Source organism: Aulonocara sp. 'chitande type north' Nkhata Bay, linkage group LG16 (genome assembly GCF_057382095.1).
Source record: "Aulonocara sp. 'chitande type north' Nkhata Bay isolate Kocher_YH1m ecotype deep benthic linkage group LG16, A_spYH_male_GT1.1, whole genome shotgun sequence".
NCBI classification, from domain to species: Eukaryota; Metazoa; Chordata; class Actinopteri; order Cichliformes; family Cichlidae; genus Aulonocara; species Aulonocara sp. 'chitande type north' Nkhata Bay.
Window position 1 is genome coordinate 8,906,206 of NC_141359.1, and position 13,799 is coordinate 8,920,004.

General features: G+C 40.4%; 1 protein-coding gene across 2 annotated transcripts; it reads left to right on the forward strand.

Moving 5' to 3' along the window:
- Nucleotides 1–3,926: 3,926 nt before the first annotated feature.
- LOC147310947 (interleukin-1 receptor type 2-like) lies at nucleotides 3,927–12,878 on the forward strand. 2 transcript variants are annotated; one of them, XM_086267251.1, is made up of 9 exons: nucleotides 3,927–4,325; nucleotides 6,560–6,637; nucleotides 7,073–7,325; nucleotides 7,843–8,035; nucleotides 8,430–8,598; nucleotides 10,267–10,329; nucleotides 10,508–10,640; nucleotides 10,744–10,898; nucleotides 11,847–12,878. In XM_086267251.1, exons 1-9 carry the CDS (start codon nucleotides 4,235–4,237, stop codon nucleotides 11,876–11,878), a joined length of 1,167 nt encoding a protein of 388 aa, XP_086123377.1. In that variant the 5' UTR covers nucleotides 3,927–4,234; the 3' UTR covers nucleotides 11,879–12,878. The 2 variants fall into 2 exon arrangements, with proteins under 2 accessions (XP_086123377.1, XP_086123378.1); XM_086267252.1 differs by lacking the exon at nucleotides 3,927–4,325 and adding an exon at nucleotides 6,167–6,436.
- The last annotated feature ends 921 nt before the right edge of the window (nucleotides 12,879–13,799 follow it).

The window sequence follows — 13,799 nt, forward strand, 5'->3', positions numbered from 1 at the left end:
TAGTAAGGAATGTGTGCACTTTTGACACCTCTGATTAGCATTTAGCGGTCAGTTTCAAACGTATTTGATTTTTGCTTGTTATGAACAAATTCACTTCACTACTTTTCACAATCTGTAACATCAATGCACATTGTTCCATTTACTGCATATTGCACTTTGTTCATGTCTCTCATTCCACCTGCAAAAACATTGTAAAGGTCGTCACAGAGTTTTATATATGTATAAATACTAATATTCTCTATTCCATTCTGTTCTGCTTTTTTATTGCCCAGATTTTAGTTTGCCTTTGTTAAATTGTCTGTTATATGTCAATCTATACGTATGTCACAAATAAGTGTCTTGTAAATTATGTTTTTGTAAAGAATTTTCTCCCAAATCTCTTACATGCTAACTGTAACGTGTTATTTCTGCTAAAACCTGAACCTAAATGTGTATATGGTGTTTATCTGTTTTTCTATCTGTTTTAGATGCAAATATCAATTTGGAGTTCTGCCTCCAAGCCAGAATTGCAGGAATGCACCACGTGTTGGCTGTTTCACTGCCCTCTGTGCCCCACTCTCAGCCCTACTGTCAGGGCAAAGATTGAGCAGCATATAAATGGACACATTAAAAATGCTTTGCCTTCAAAGGTATGTTGGTATTAAATATACCTCATAGTTAAAGTTATAAATATGCACTTCTTTTCAGCACCTCTGCAGTCTCTTTGTTGACTTAAATGTTGCTTTTCACACTGTGCAGTTCAGTGTATTCATCAGCAAGAGAAAAAAGTGTTTTCATTAAATATTTTTTCCTGTTCACCACATTTCCTGACAGCTCTTGTGATCCACACCATTTTGCTTTCATTATTGAGGATGGCTTGGATATTTTTGTTAATATGTACAATCTGATTGTTAGATAAACTGATTGCATTCTATATAACTACATTTAAATTAGATGTTGTTGTTGTTTTTTTTCTTTTTTTCTCTCTTACAGACAAAATGATATGCCGGTGCACTTTCACTGCCCGGTCTGCAACATGACAGTCATACAGCGTGGGGATATGGCAAGTCAATTATTGTCATGTCAGCATGCAGGACTGCTCCCCACTGAACTCTCCGTGGAGCCCCATCTCCCTCTCGATGTCTTGTCTCCGGCATCTAAACCATTTTCTGAATCTTGGGTAGAACATTCATGTGCTCTACCCTCTGTGCTAAATGAAACTGTGGCTTGTGGAAAGTCCATGAAAATGAAACGCCCTCACTGTGGTCTTAGTCTTCTTACAAAAAAACTTCAAGGCTCACATGATGTGAAGGCATTCAAACAGGTCAATAGATGTTTGCCTGGCCTGTCATCTGCAGTGTTTTTGTGTAGAGGGACTTCTTCCTCTTTGTTTTTCAGTTTGCAGAGGACATGGAGCTCTTTTTAAAAGCATGTGCTGATGAGCAGGGACTACGGGTCAATGCGATGTTTGACATTTAATGGACAGATGAAGGTAATGGCTGTTTGTTTGTGTTTTTTATGTGTTGTTTGCTTTTCAGTGTACAGAATTCCAGTTAAACTTATTATAAAATGTTGTTCACTTGTTTCCATACTTGTAGTAAAGAATTTAAGTGTAAATGTAACAGCATTGTTTATACTTGTAACTTCAGAGTAAAAAGCTTATTGTTGATATTAACATTAATGTATTATCCTGTAATCAATATTTTTTTTATACATTTTGCGCATTAACCCTCTGATCTCTATCCTGGCCATTTGGGGCCACTTCACTTCTTTTTTTGGGGGGAGTTTTTTTTTACTATAATAATGGATTGGATTTATATAGCGCTTTTCAAGGCACCCAAAGCGCTTTACAATGCCACTATTCATTCACTCTCACACACTGGTGGAGGCAAGCTACAGTTTTAGTCACAGCTGCCCAGGGGCAGACTGACAGAAGGGAGGCTAACACCAGTGGTAGGGTAAAGTGTCTTGCCCAAGGACACAACAACCAGGGATCGAACCAGCGACCTTCCGGTTACAGATGCGCTTCCCAACCCCCTGAGCCATGGTTGCACTACTACACTGCAGTGGACCAAAAGAATGACACAGGTTTGATCTTAAGGATCTAATAGTTGTGTGTGTTTGTGCATGACATTGCAAACATGTATTTGCAAGATAGACTGGAATAAATTATGATGCATCAAATATTGCACAGGCTGCAGTGAATTGTTGTTGATACAGGTTATTGAGCTTTGAGTTTCCCAATCAAACTTAGCTTTGACACACAACATTTCATAACAAGATACCATAGCTGGGGCGGCAGCATCTCTGCTGGGGACAGGAAGAGACTGAACAGGGTGATCCGAAGGGCCAGCTCTGTTCTAGGATGCCCTCTGGACCCAGTGGAGGTGGTGAGTGACAGGAGAACGGCGGCTAAGCTGTCATCCCTGATGGACAACATCTCCCACCCCATGCAGCAGACTGTGACAGCACTGAGCAGCTCCTTCAGTGGGAGACTGCGGCACCCACGGTGTGGGACGGAGAGATTTCGCAGGTCTTTCCTCCCCACTGCTGTCAGACTCCATAATAAAGACTTTAACTGATCAAGCACACACATCCATACATATGCAATAATACTAAGTGCAATAATCCTTTCTGTCATCGTTGTATTTTTACTCAGTTGTATATAGTATTTGTATTTGTATTCTATTTTTATCTTATTGTATATTTATTTTATTTTATTCTACTGTATATAGTATTTTATTTTATTCTATTCTGTACAGTTGTGTACTGTATTTATTCTTATTGTATTCTAATTTTTACCTCATAACTTTTGCACTGTCCACTTCCTGCTGTGACAAAACAAATTTCCCACGTGTGGGACTAATAAAGGTTATCTTATCTTAGCCAAAATATTAACTCTCAAAAAAAAAATTCAAAGCTTCAGCTGCAGCACACACAGCAACAAACACTGTTAGTAAACGTGTCCTGGAGTTTATGCAGGTGCAGAAAGTGCTGCTGCTTTAAGTCAGCCGAACAGCTTCCAGATCCCTGGAAAACACCTGCACATGCGAGGTATGGATCGGGTAGACTCGATTTGTACGTGTCGCTACCAATGACTGTATAAAAGTCTTTTAAACAGTCATTGCTGTGTCCCTGAATTGGGACACAGCTATAGTGAGACAGGGCCGAATTTTTTTGGACAGGAAGTGATGTCATCACAGGCTTACCCAGACAAATAAAGTTACTTTTAAGTAAAACTAAGGGAAACGAGCCAGTTCTTCTAGACTTTAAAAATCACAATTGTCAAGATGTATTAAACACAAAAAACAGTCTCAAATAATTGCCTATAGGGCAGCACAGCCTTAGACAACAGTAGGACTGCAGGCAGTTACAGCACACAGTTTTGCCTCGTGCTAGTCTTCAGACATGCTTGCATGTGATAGGAGAAACAAATATTTACAAAGAGTTCCATTTATTAAACTTAAAACTTATTAAAACTTCACACATCGGATTGGGTGCTTTTGATTGTGGTCCCCTTGGACCCCAAAACATTTGGATTTTTAAAGCACTAATCAAAGTAGAAATGGAAAGCAATAATGTGACATCATTGGGAACAAACTGACTGACAATACTTCAGCGGTCTGTGCTCACCCCAGTTGCCAAGATGAAGGTTAAAATAATAAGTAAAGCAGTTTTTTTCTCCAACGCTGGCAGAGTCAGGCAGTGACTGACTGCAGCCATACCACCCTGAGCATGCCCGATCTCGCAAGCTAAGCAGGATTGGGCTTGGTTAGTAGTTGAATGAGAGACCACCTGGGAATACCAGGCGCTGTGGCTCAGGTGGTAGAGCTGATCACCTACTAATTGGAAGGTTGGTGGTTCGATTCCTGGTTTCCCCTGCATGCCAAATATCCTTGGGCAAGATACTAACCCCAAATTGCTCTCCGATGCATCCATCGGTAGGGATGGGTATCGAAAACCGGTTCTTGTTGAGAACCGGTTCCCACTGTTTCAATTCCTTGGAATCGTTTGCCATTTTTGCAAACGATTCCCTTATCGATTCCAGTCGCCCCGAATGACGTCACCACGTTGCGGAGCGTCATTTACCTGGCAGGAAACATGGCGCCTAAGCGGCTCAAACGCTCAAAAGTTTGATTATACTTTATGAGAACCGATGACAACAGGGCAACTTGCAAAGTAGATATTTCATTTAAGGGAGGAAACACTACGAATATGCAAAAGCATTTGCTCACAAAACACGCGATGACCTTAAATGAATGTCGTGTTTTTAATTCCGCTCCGGACTCGTGACTCTCCCAGCAGCAGCGGTAACGTTTGCACGCCCTCTTCCGTTAATGCGGCAGGTAAATAATCAACTAACAGTGCATATTATGTTAGCGCGATCTGCCTTATTACAAGACCTGCCATTACTGTACATGTAGGTGACCATGATGAGAGAGACAGAGTCTGTGTCATGGTCCTGGGTCGTGCGACCCAGTGTTTTGTGTTTAGTCTGTTTTGATGTTTATTGATTGTTTAGGTTCATTTAGTTATTCCAGCTCATTTGTAATTATATTACCCTTGTATATAGCCTCCCTTGCCCTTCATGTGTTTATGTCCGTGTGTCTTGTGTTGTCAAGTTCATGCTGTCGCTTCTGTCATCTTCCCCTGTACTGAGTCTCCCTGGTTCGTGCGTCTATCTGTCATGAGTCATGTCTGCATGGTTATGTTTAGTTCATGTCATGTCTAATCTCCATGTTTCCTGTTTTACTTTGAAAGTCTGTATTGAATGTCAGTGTATTCAGTTTCACTCCTCCTGTCTTAAGTTCATGTATATCAGCTGCGTTCCCATGTGTGGCCACTTCCCCTGATCATCCCTCATGTGTATTTAGTCTCTGTGTTTCTTACAGTCTGTGTCGCGTCGTCTGTGTTCCCACCCTCCATGTTTCCATGCCCAGTCTGTTGTATTCTAAGTCATAGCCTTACCTTAGTTCATTTCCAGTTTAGGTTTCTGTTTTAGTTATTGCTTTTGTGCTGCCCTTATTCTTGTTTGTTTCTCTTGCGTTACCAGCCACAATAAAAGGCTCGCTTTTGTTTAAAGTTCACTCCCGTCTGCTCACTTGTGTTCGCACCTGGGTCCACCACACACACCACCGCACGGTCTGTCACAGCGCACCGTGACAGTCTGGCTCAGATGCTGGCAGTTCTCGCTGCAGTCTGCCGGCAGCGTCTCCTTTCAGGCAGGATAGACGAATGTCACAGAGCAGTGACTCAGTTTGTGGTCAAAGGCTTGCACCCGTTTGCCACAGCAGATGATTTTTGGTAAGTGAATGTGTTTAATTGTAGGCAGGGACATTACTGGATATTCTTGTGTAATTGCCACAGAACAATTTATGTTATACTTTGTTATTGCTACAGAAGAATATTTATTTTATTATTTTACATTTACAATTTTTTTTCCTGGGGACCCTGTGACACCCCATTGAAGAGCCGTAGGCTGGATCTCTGAAGCTCTCACTGTTGGGTTTGTAAGGCCATGTTACTCCTAAGTTTCTATCTTGTTCAAAGAGAAGATATAAAACAAAGTTCTAAGCTAATCGACCTTAGTGTTCTCCTTTTTAAAAAAAAAAAAAAGAAAAAAGAATCGATAAGAGAATCGATAAAGAATCGAATCGTTAAACAGAATCGAAAATGGAATCGGAATCGTTAAAATCTTATCAATACCCATCCCTATCCATCGGAGTGTGAATGTTAGTTATAAAGCACTAAGAAAAATGTGCTTGAGAATGGGTGAATGCACAAGTTGTGTAAAGTGCTTTAAGTGCTCAGATGAGTAGAAAAACGCTATATAAGAACCAGTCCATTTACCATAATTGGAAGGTTGGTGGTTCGATCCTTGGCTTCCCTAGTTTGCATGCCAAATATTCTTAGGCAAGATAATAACCCCAAGTTGCCCTCCGATGCATTCATTGGAGTGTGAATGTTTATTAGTTTCCACTTGAGTTTAGAAGTGCTTCTATGAATGGGTGAATGAGGCATGTTGTATACAGTGCTTTGAGTACTGCGGGAGCGTAGAAAAGCGCTATATAAGAATCAGTCCATTTACCATGATAATTGTTTGGTTGGAGACTTTGTATTTTCCAGTTTACACTTGAAACTTTCTCTCTGGGCTGCACTGCAGTTGAGGAAACTTTGCATTGTTAGTTTCAGTCTACTTTTCTTTACAAGACAGTTTCCTTCTTCCAGCAACGCCTAAAATTGCAAAGTTCTGTTTCCACTCAAAGAGCATTATGTAGCATTTGAGGTTTATATAAACAACTCCTCAAACGCAACAACACAAGTCACTCATGAGGAATGAGGAGGGAGGAAGCTAGATCGTGAGAGAAAGAGAAAGGGAGAAGCAAGCAGAGGAAAAATCTGAGGCAGAGTAAAGTCGTTAATTTCTGCTGATCATTGATGGGTTTTAAAGGCTCTGGTAAGTTGTTGCTTTCACTGCATAAAATTTTCCAGTTGTTGCCTGACTGCTATTTTATGATGTTTATATACTTTCTAGCATGAATGCTGTGTTGTAAATGTTGTGTATCTGTGTGTTTTTCAGCCATGGACTTAAGTCTAGTTCTGGTAAGCTTTGTGTTTTTCTTCGGGCTGTGTGGAATATGTAGAGGATCTGAAGAGGGTGAGTAACACTATTTTACACACACACACACACACACACACACACACACACACACACACACACACACACACACACACACACACACACACACACACACTGAACACATTAACAAATTTTTAAATGTTTCTGTAAATTTATCATATGTCATGTTTTTGCCAAGCTGCAGTTTGAGCCACTAGCATGATCTGAAGTATTTTATTGCCCTCTTGTGGCCAGGGATAGAATTACAACAACACTGATTTTTAACTCTGCTTGGGAAAGTTCAAGTAAAAACACATGGAGCAGGAAATATGTCACATCTCAGTTCAGTTCAGTTCAATTCAATTAATTTCAAACAAATAACAACATTATATTTGACTTTGAAATGTTTGATTTCTCAGCAATAAAAGGTTAAATAACTATTTTCTCTATTCCACACTTACATGTATGTTGCAGAGAACTGTACTGACTACAAACTCCAGTTTGAGAGGGTTTTCTCTGTTCCTGGAGATGTGGCTATGCTGAGAAGCACACTGGTGTCCTCAGACGTCTTTGATTTCAAAACTGTCCCGTACAACATCACGTGGTACAACTCGGTGTCAGGCCAAGAAATCAGCAGTCAGACTGGTCACATCCTGGTGCACGAGGAGACTCTGTGGATTCTCAATGTAACCATGAATGACAGTGGGGATTATGTGACCATACTGAGGTAGGAAGCACTAGTAGAAGTAGAAATATTAGAAATGAGTAGAACACAGTATTAATTTACACCTTACACAACTCATCGAACTGCCTCCATGATCTATCAGTAATCACAGTGAACACAGAGTGGTTTATGGCTTTTACTGTATTGGAAATTATAATAGGAGAATGACGAAACCGCCCACATCTCAGTACTTTCAAACACTTTTATTCCGATTGCCGTTCACACACGGGCTGCAGCTTTGCAGCTTGCAGCCACACACTCCAACAACAACAACCGGATTCCGCTCAGGTGCGTCCGCCTCCCGTGCAGCGGCACTGCTGCAATATTATCTATCCCCAACACAGAATTTGATTTAGATTTTCAAAATCTAAGATCAAGATCCCTTACAATTCCAACAAATTTAATATTAATATTGTTTGATTTTTGACTGTGGAGAAGGTCAAACAATGACCGTCACTGCCAGGGCGAGTGTGCCCAATTATCTATTCATTTATAATATTTCTGCTTAATTTCCCAACAGGACTCCTTCCCACTGCTACAGGGAGGCCAGCCGACTGGTGGTGGATGAAAGACCTACAGGAGAATGTGGAAGGCCGAGGAAAGCTTATCAGCTACTTACAAAAGGAGTCACTGACAATCTGAACTGCCCTCTGAAGAACGAAATGAATAAGCTGAACAGCTACAACATCTCTTCCTCCATCAAGTGGTACAGAGTGAGTTCTCCAGAATTGTTGTTGAGTGCTGCATGAAACCTAATGGTTTTAATGGAGAGACTGCACAGTAGCTGCAGCCTCAACTATTTACTACCACTATTCCAACTTCTATCAATACCAGGAATGTATTGAAACTCTGGGGAGATACGAGTGTTTAAAAATTGCAATTTGACTGACAGCAGATCCCAGTCTCGGTGTGTTTGTGTGCGTGCCCTTTAATTTTGTGGAAGTTTAATAATATTAAAAATCATGGAACTCTTTAAATGTCTATCTGAACAGATTAGGAGCATCAAAACTATCCCAGTGGCTGTAAACTGTTCTCCAATTTAAATAGTTAACATTTTTCTTCATGCATTGTTAATTTGAAAAAAGACTTATGCGTTTCTCCCTCTAGGGTTGTGACCCCATAGAGGACGGAACAGGCAGCTATGAGTACTGGGGCACCAGACTGAAAATTACCAGTGTGGACCTTCAACACAAAGGCACTTATACCTGTACTCTGACATTCACCCTGGGTGGCATCAAAGGATCTGTGTCAGAGACTATTAGCGCAGAGGTCAAAGGTGAGATTGTAGATTAAGAGAAACACTGAAAGGAAGTGAGGGGGCTATGAAGTGGATGAAGTGTGGAAGGGCAGTTGGTCCAGATGACATACTTTTGTATGCTAGGAGAGGAACTTTGGCTCTGAATGACGTAGTCAGGAATGGTGAAGAAGTATGTGAGGGAGGCCATGTATGAGGACAACGAGACAGTGGTGCGGGGCGCATTCGAAGTGATAGAAGGTGTTTAAGGTGGGGGTGGGACCAGGGATTGACCATGCTGTTTGCGATAGTGATGGACAGGCTGAAGATGAGGTCAGACAGGATTATGATGATGTGAATTATGATGTTTGCAGACCTGTAGTGAGAGCAGGGAGCAGGTGGAAGACAACCTAGAGCAATGGAAGTATTGACTGGAGGGAAGATAATGATAATGGCGGTTTGGAGATGGTGGCAATGATAAAGAGACAGGAGGCCGAGCTGGGGGATTTGAAGATCTATATAGGTTTATACTGGGTGTGACAAAAATGATTAAGATTAGCATTGAACATATCAGAGAGGCTGCTAATGTTAACAGTTTGGAGATAAATGTAAAGAGGAAAGGCTGGGATGGTTTGGACGCATGCAGAGGAGGGAAAGGGGCTATGTTAGACATATAATGCTGAGGATGAGCATCCAGGCAGGAGGAAAAGAGGTAGAACACAGAGAAGATTCATGGATGTAGTGAAGGAGGGCATGTGGAGGGTGGGTGTGACAGAAAGGGGCAATAGGGATAGGGCGAGATAGAGGCAGATGATCTGCTGTGGCGCCCCATGAAGGGAGCAGCTGAAAAAAAGAGGAAGAAGACAACAGAGTGATTTTTTTTGTTGTCCATATGTAAAGATGAATTATAAAATAACAGTGATGATACAATAAGTAACTGTATAGATGTGCACAATGCTCTTCAGTCATAAAGCTGGTATTTCCGAGCACTCAACTTGGTTTTCATTTACTTGGGTTTGACTGTGTCATAATTATCCCCCGCTAAGCCTCATGTAGCTTATAGGTTAGCACCTAGATACCTCAAATTATGATTCACAGATTCACTTAGTGAAAATTGTTATGTTATATCTTGAACAAGCATGTGGCACAAGACGGGGAAATACAAAACAAAAACTGTGTTTGCCTTGGGCTACACAAGATAAAGACCTCGTCAGGAGCCCCCACACAGCTGAGAAGGGCAGCTGTGTCTTTGTTCTGTTATTCAAGCAAGGTTTATGTTTGACTGCTAACTGACCGTGATATCCACTTCAGTTAGTCAGGCATATACAGTAACGCCCTCAAACACAAACAAAACAGAACAGAACAGCTCCCAAACACTTGCAAGCGAGCTGAGGTATCGTGACTTCTATACTGAGCGCAGTTGAAAGGACAGAATCACGGTTGCCCAACACATCCCAGCCCAAAGGCCTCAAAGACTATCTTGACACTACTGTACGTTGACAAAAATCCGGTGAAAAAAGCATAATCGCTTCATTTTAACAATAAAAATAATAACAGAAAAAGAAACATCAGTTGTGTTAGTAATAATGGTTTCTTAGGTTTGCTTACTGTAAAACTGTGAAAGAGAAATATGATTCAATTTCCATTATATCTTTGTGATTATTCAACCTCTACTGTAAGATACACAGTATTTGATGTTCTCTGTTTCAGGGGATTACTCTTTGGTTCCACAAGTGCATGAACCCTCCAATGATGTAATCAAAGCACAGAGCGGTAAGTCCTCTAAGATCTTCTGAGAAATGTGGTGTTCTGTTGATTTCATATTTATGTATCTCAGGCTTCATTTAGGCCAACATATTGGGTTGAAAGTCACAGACTTCTGCAGGGAGAGTAAATGCTAAATATACAGTTTCATGTTTATACTGAGTCACTGTTTTGCGCATGTTTTCAGGGTACAACTTCAGTAAAAGGTGCCTGGTGTTTGTGCCGGGTGTTGGGAAGCCTATCGTTGATATTTATTGGTTGGACAAAGATGGATTCTTTGAGACTAACACCTCTCACCGTGTACACATGTTAGAACAGCGGTCAGTACCTTAAATCTCCATCAATTTGTTTTATTTGCTTACTTTTGAGAACGTTGAGACTTTTGGGAATTTTAGGACGATCTCATCTCATTGTCTTCAACAGTTTGCTGCCCCAAGATGGCTCCAGTAAAGGTGCGTGGTTAGAGACCTGGCTGATATTTTCTGAGCTGAAGGAGGAGGACTTCAACATAAACTACACCTGCCGTGCGTACAGTGGCAGGGGGTTTCCTGAAAGATATTTCAGTCTGCAACCAGCAGGTAAAAACATTATATCTCACCTAATGTTGCTTACTAACCTTGAGGACTAGTGTATGTTCTCCCAATCAGTTAATCAAGTAATCTTTTCTCTAAAATATGAAAAAGAAAGAAGTCAAACTGACTGGTCAGTAGGTGGTGATTTCTCTTATACCAAACAGAGCTTCAGAGCAGCTTAGGACTGCAGTGCAAGTTACCATGGCGATGTACTCCAGTAAGAAGCGAACCTTCGTAACAGTGAAAAACCTGGATTTGAGCTTAGTGAAGTTACCTCACTAAACTCAAACCATGCTTTGTGTAACAGTCCTCAAAGTGTGAACGAGCACAATGTAAAAAACTTTTTGAATAACATCCGGTCAGTGAAAAAATTATTAACATTTAATCCACCAAAGCATTTCTATTAACTTCTTTTATTCATGTTGACTAGTTTTATATTATTTCACATGGGATAACTTTATTACCATGACAACAGATGTTCAAGGTAAATAAACTCCCAGTCAGACTAATCACAGGTCTCAGCACAACGAACTTTTAACTACAAAATATTAAAGAAGTCTATATCCAAAACATTATCTGTAGAAGATATTTATAAACTGTTACAAAGAGTTATGATTATTGTTTAAGCTTTTTGTTTATTTAGTTTATTTCATCACTGCAGTCGGCACGCTTTGAAAGGACCAACCTGAATTGGACTGCAAGTCTTTGTTCAAAGTGATAATAAGACAGGAAAAATGTTAGCATAATTTAAACATCTATTTAATATCAATAATTACACCAGATGCAACATTTTCATTAAGGGAATTGTGCCAGCTTTGAATGATGATCTTTTTTATGAAACTGAAAAATAAAATAAACTAAAGGGAAAACTGTTGTAAAGTAAATCAAATGTTACATTTTTAAGGTTCACTCGCTTTTTTGACATTTAATTCTCTTGGTTGTTCATCTCCCCAGATTCAAACATCACCGTTGTAACTGGTGCCTGACTGTAACGCACAGTAACCAAACTGATGCATCAGCAAAGTACTCCATCTTTATCAGGTTTGCCTGTAAAATCCACTTATAATGGCTGCTAACCAGCAAATGAATAATTTTATGTTAATTATTGAGGTTGTAGTTTGCAGTGGGGATTTACTGGAATGAATTAACCAAATATAAACAATGTTTTCTTTGTAACGTGGGAAAAATGTAATAGAGCTGTTGTGTTGTACTGCACAAGATATTACTACTGCAATCAGTGTCCACTGTATATACACATATATATGCAATAAATATTCTGAGCATGTTGTTCAGTAGACGAGTGTTGTGTTAATTTACAAACCTTTATATCTACACATTTAAACGGCAAACCTAGCTATCCTAAAAGAAAGTGGTTTGAGAAAATCTTCAAGGTGACCTGAATGTTTGACTTAGTGCAATGTACCAGTCATGATGTTTTGTTGCTATAAGTTAAGGTTTTCATAGGTGGTAGTGAGACAATCTTTCTTATATGTGTAGTCACACCTGAAAAGGAATTGATATTACAGGGCCATCGTTACATGTGTTATGAAAATTATCACTGAACACTTGGACATTTGCTGGGTTAATGAAGTCCACTGAGCAGGTTGGGGAGGAGAGGATGTTGTCTAAGCTAACATCCATCATGGACAGCCCCTCCCACCCCCTGCATGAGACTGTACGAGCACTGAGCAGCTCGTTCGACAGTAGACGTTTACACCCACGGTGTAGGAAGGAGCGCTACCAACAGGTCATTCTTACCAACAGCTGTCAGACTCTGTAACACAGTTTAACAATTTTTTGGTTATCTTACTCATCAGCTTGTTTGTTCACTGTACATGCATACGAACTTCAGTTGCTTATGTGTATAGGACCACTTTGTGTCTTGCATTTATATTTTATATCCCTCTTGCTATAAGATCTGTGTAACCACCAAATTTTCTTATTTGTGGGATAATAAAGGTTTATTCTATTCTATTACCAAGGTGAGCTGACTCTGATGTAATATCTGTCCTGCTGTCCACATCATCCTCCACATGAGAGACCCTGCAAACCCGTCATCGTTCGGCAGGATGTGACACAGAGCAGTGGGCAAACAGACCCAAACATTTCACAGGAAAAGGTTTTCGAGTGGGATCTACGGAAACTTGTTTTCACCATTTTAAAAAAATTCCAACCATAATATTTGGGGTTATTAGCTCACAATTCCTTGTTAGGTGTCTCACAATTTTTACTTAACCCCTAAGTTTTAGCTAGTAAATTGAAATTTTGAAGTCCCTAATTTGACATTTTGATGCCTAGTATTTTTTCATTGGCAGAAAAAGGCTTCCATAACGAGCCCTTGTGTACAGTGCAGGCAGTGTCCCTATTCCACAAATGTAAGAGTGCCTCATTTTCTACAGTGTGAATTTCCAGAGAATAAATGTGATTCATCTGCAGAGCACAAGCAGTTTTAAACAGTTCTGTGGTTCTGAGTACCACAGAGGCCTATAAAAACAAGGCCATGGAAACAGTCACCTAATTTTAAAACCACATCCTTGTTTGCCCTGTTTCACATACATCCAGTAAAGGGCAGATATAGACAATCAAACACCGCCACACCAACATCTAACTGCCTGACTGACTTTGTACTGTAACAGGGGAGAGCACACAGACACAGAGAGAAACACGCAGTCCACACAGAAAGTTCTCGATTCATCCTCTCCCCAGAAACAGGCTAAAAAAGCGCTCAAAGTGCAGCAGGACCATTAAAATCAAAGTTTAGCATAAGTTGAAACACATTTCACGGCTAAAGCTCGACGTTGTGTCAGGCTGACTCCCCGTGCAGCCACAAGAGGGCTCAGTGTGACCGTCATAACACGCAGAAATGTGGGAGACAGACGCACTCAGGCTGCTGGAACCACTTAACGT

What these genes read in the sequence shown, in the direction of transcription:
- LOC147310947 (XM_086267251.1), top strand. Translation starts at nt 4,235, where the DNA reads ATGAATGTCGTGTTTTTAATTCCGCTCCGGACTCGTGACTCTCCCAGC. An exon ending in CCTCCATCAAGTGGTACAGA is followed by an intron (nt 8,036 to 8,429) that starts GTGAGTTCTCCA and finishes TTCTCCCTCTAG; the next exon opens with GGTTGTGACCCCATAGAGGA. An exon ending in TATTAGCGCAGAGGTCAAAG is followed by an intron (nt 8,599 to 10,266) that starts GTGAGATTGTAG and finishes TCTCTGTTTCAG; the next exon opens with GGGATTACTCTTTGGTTCCA.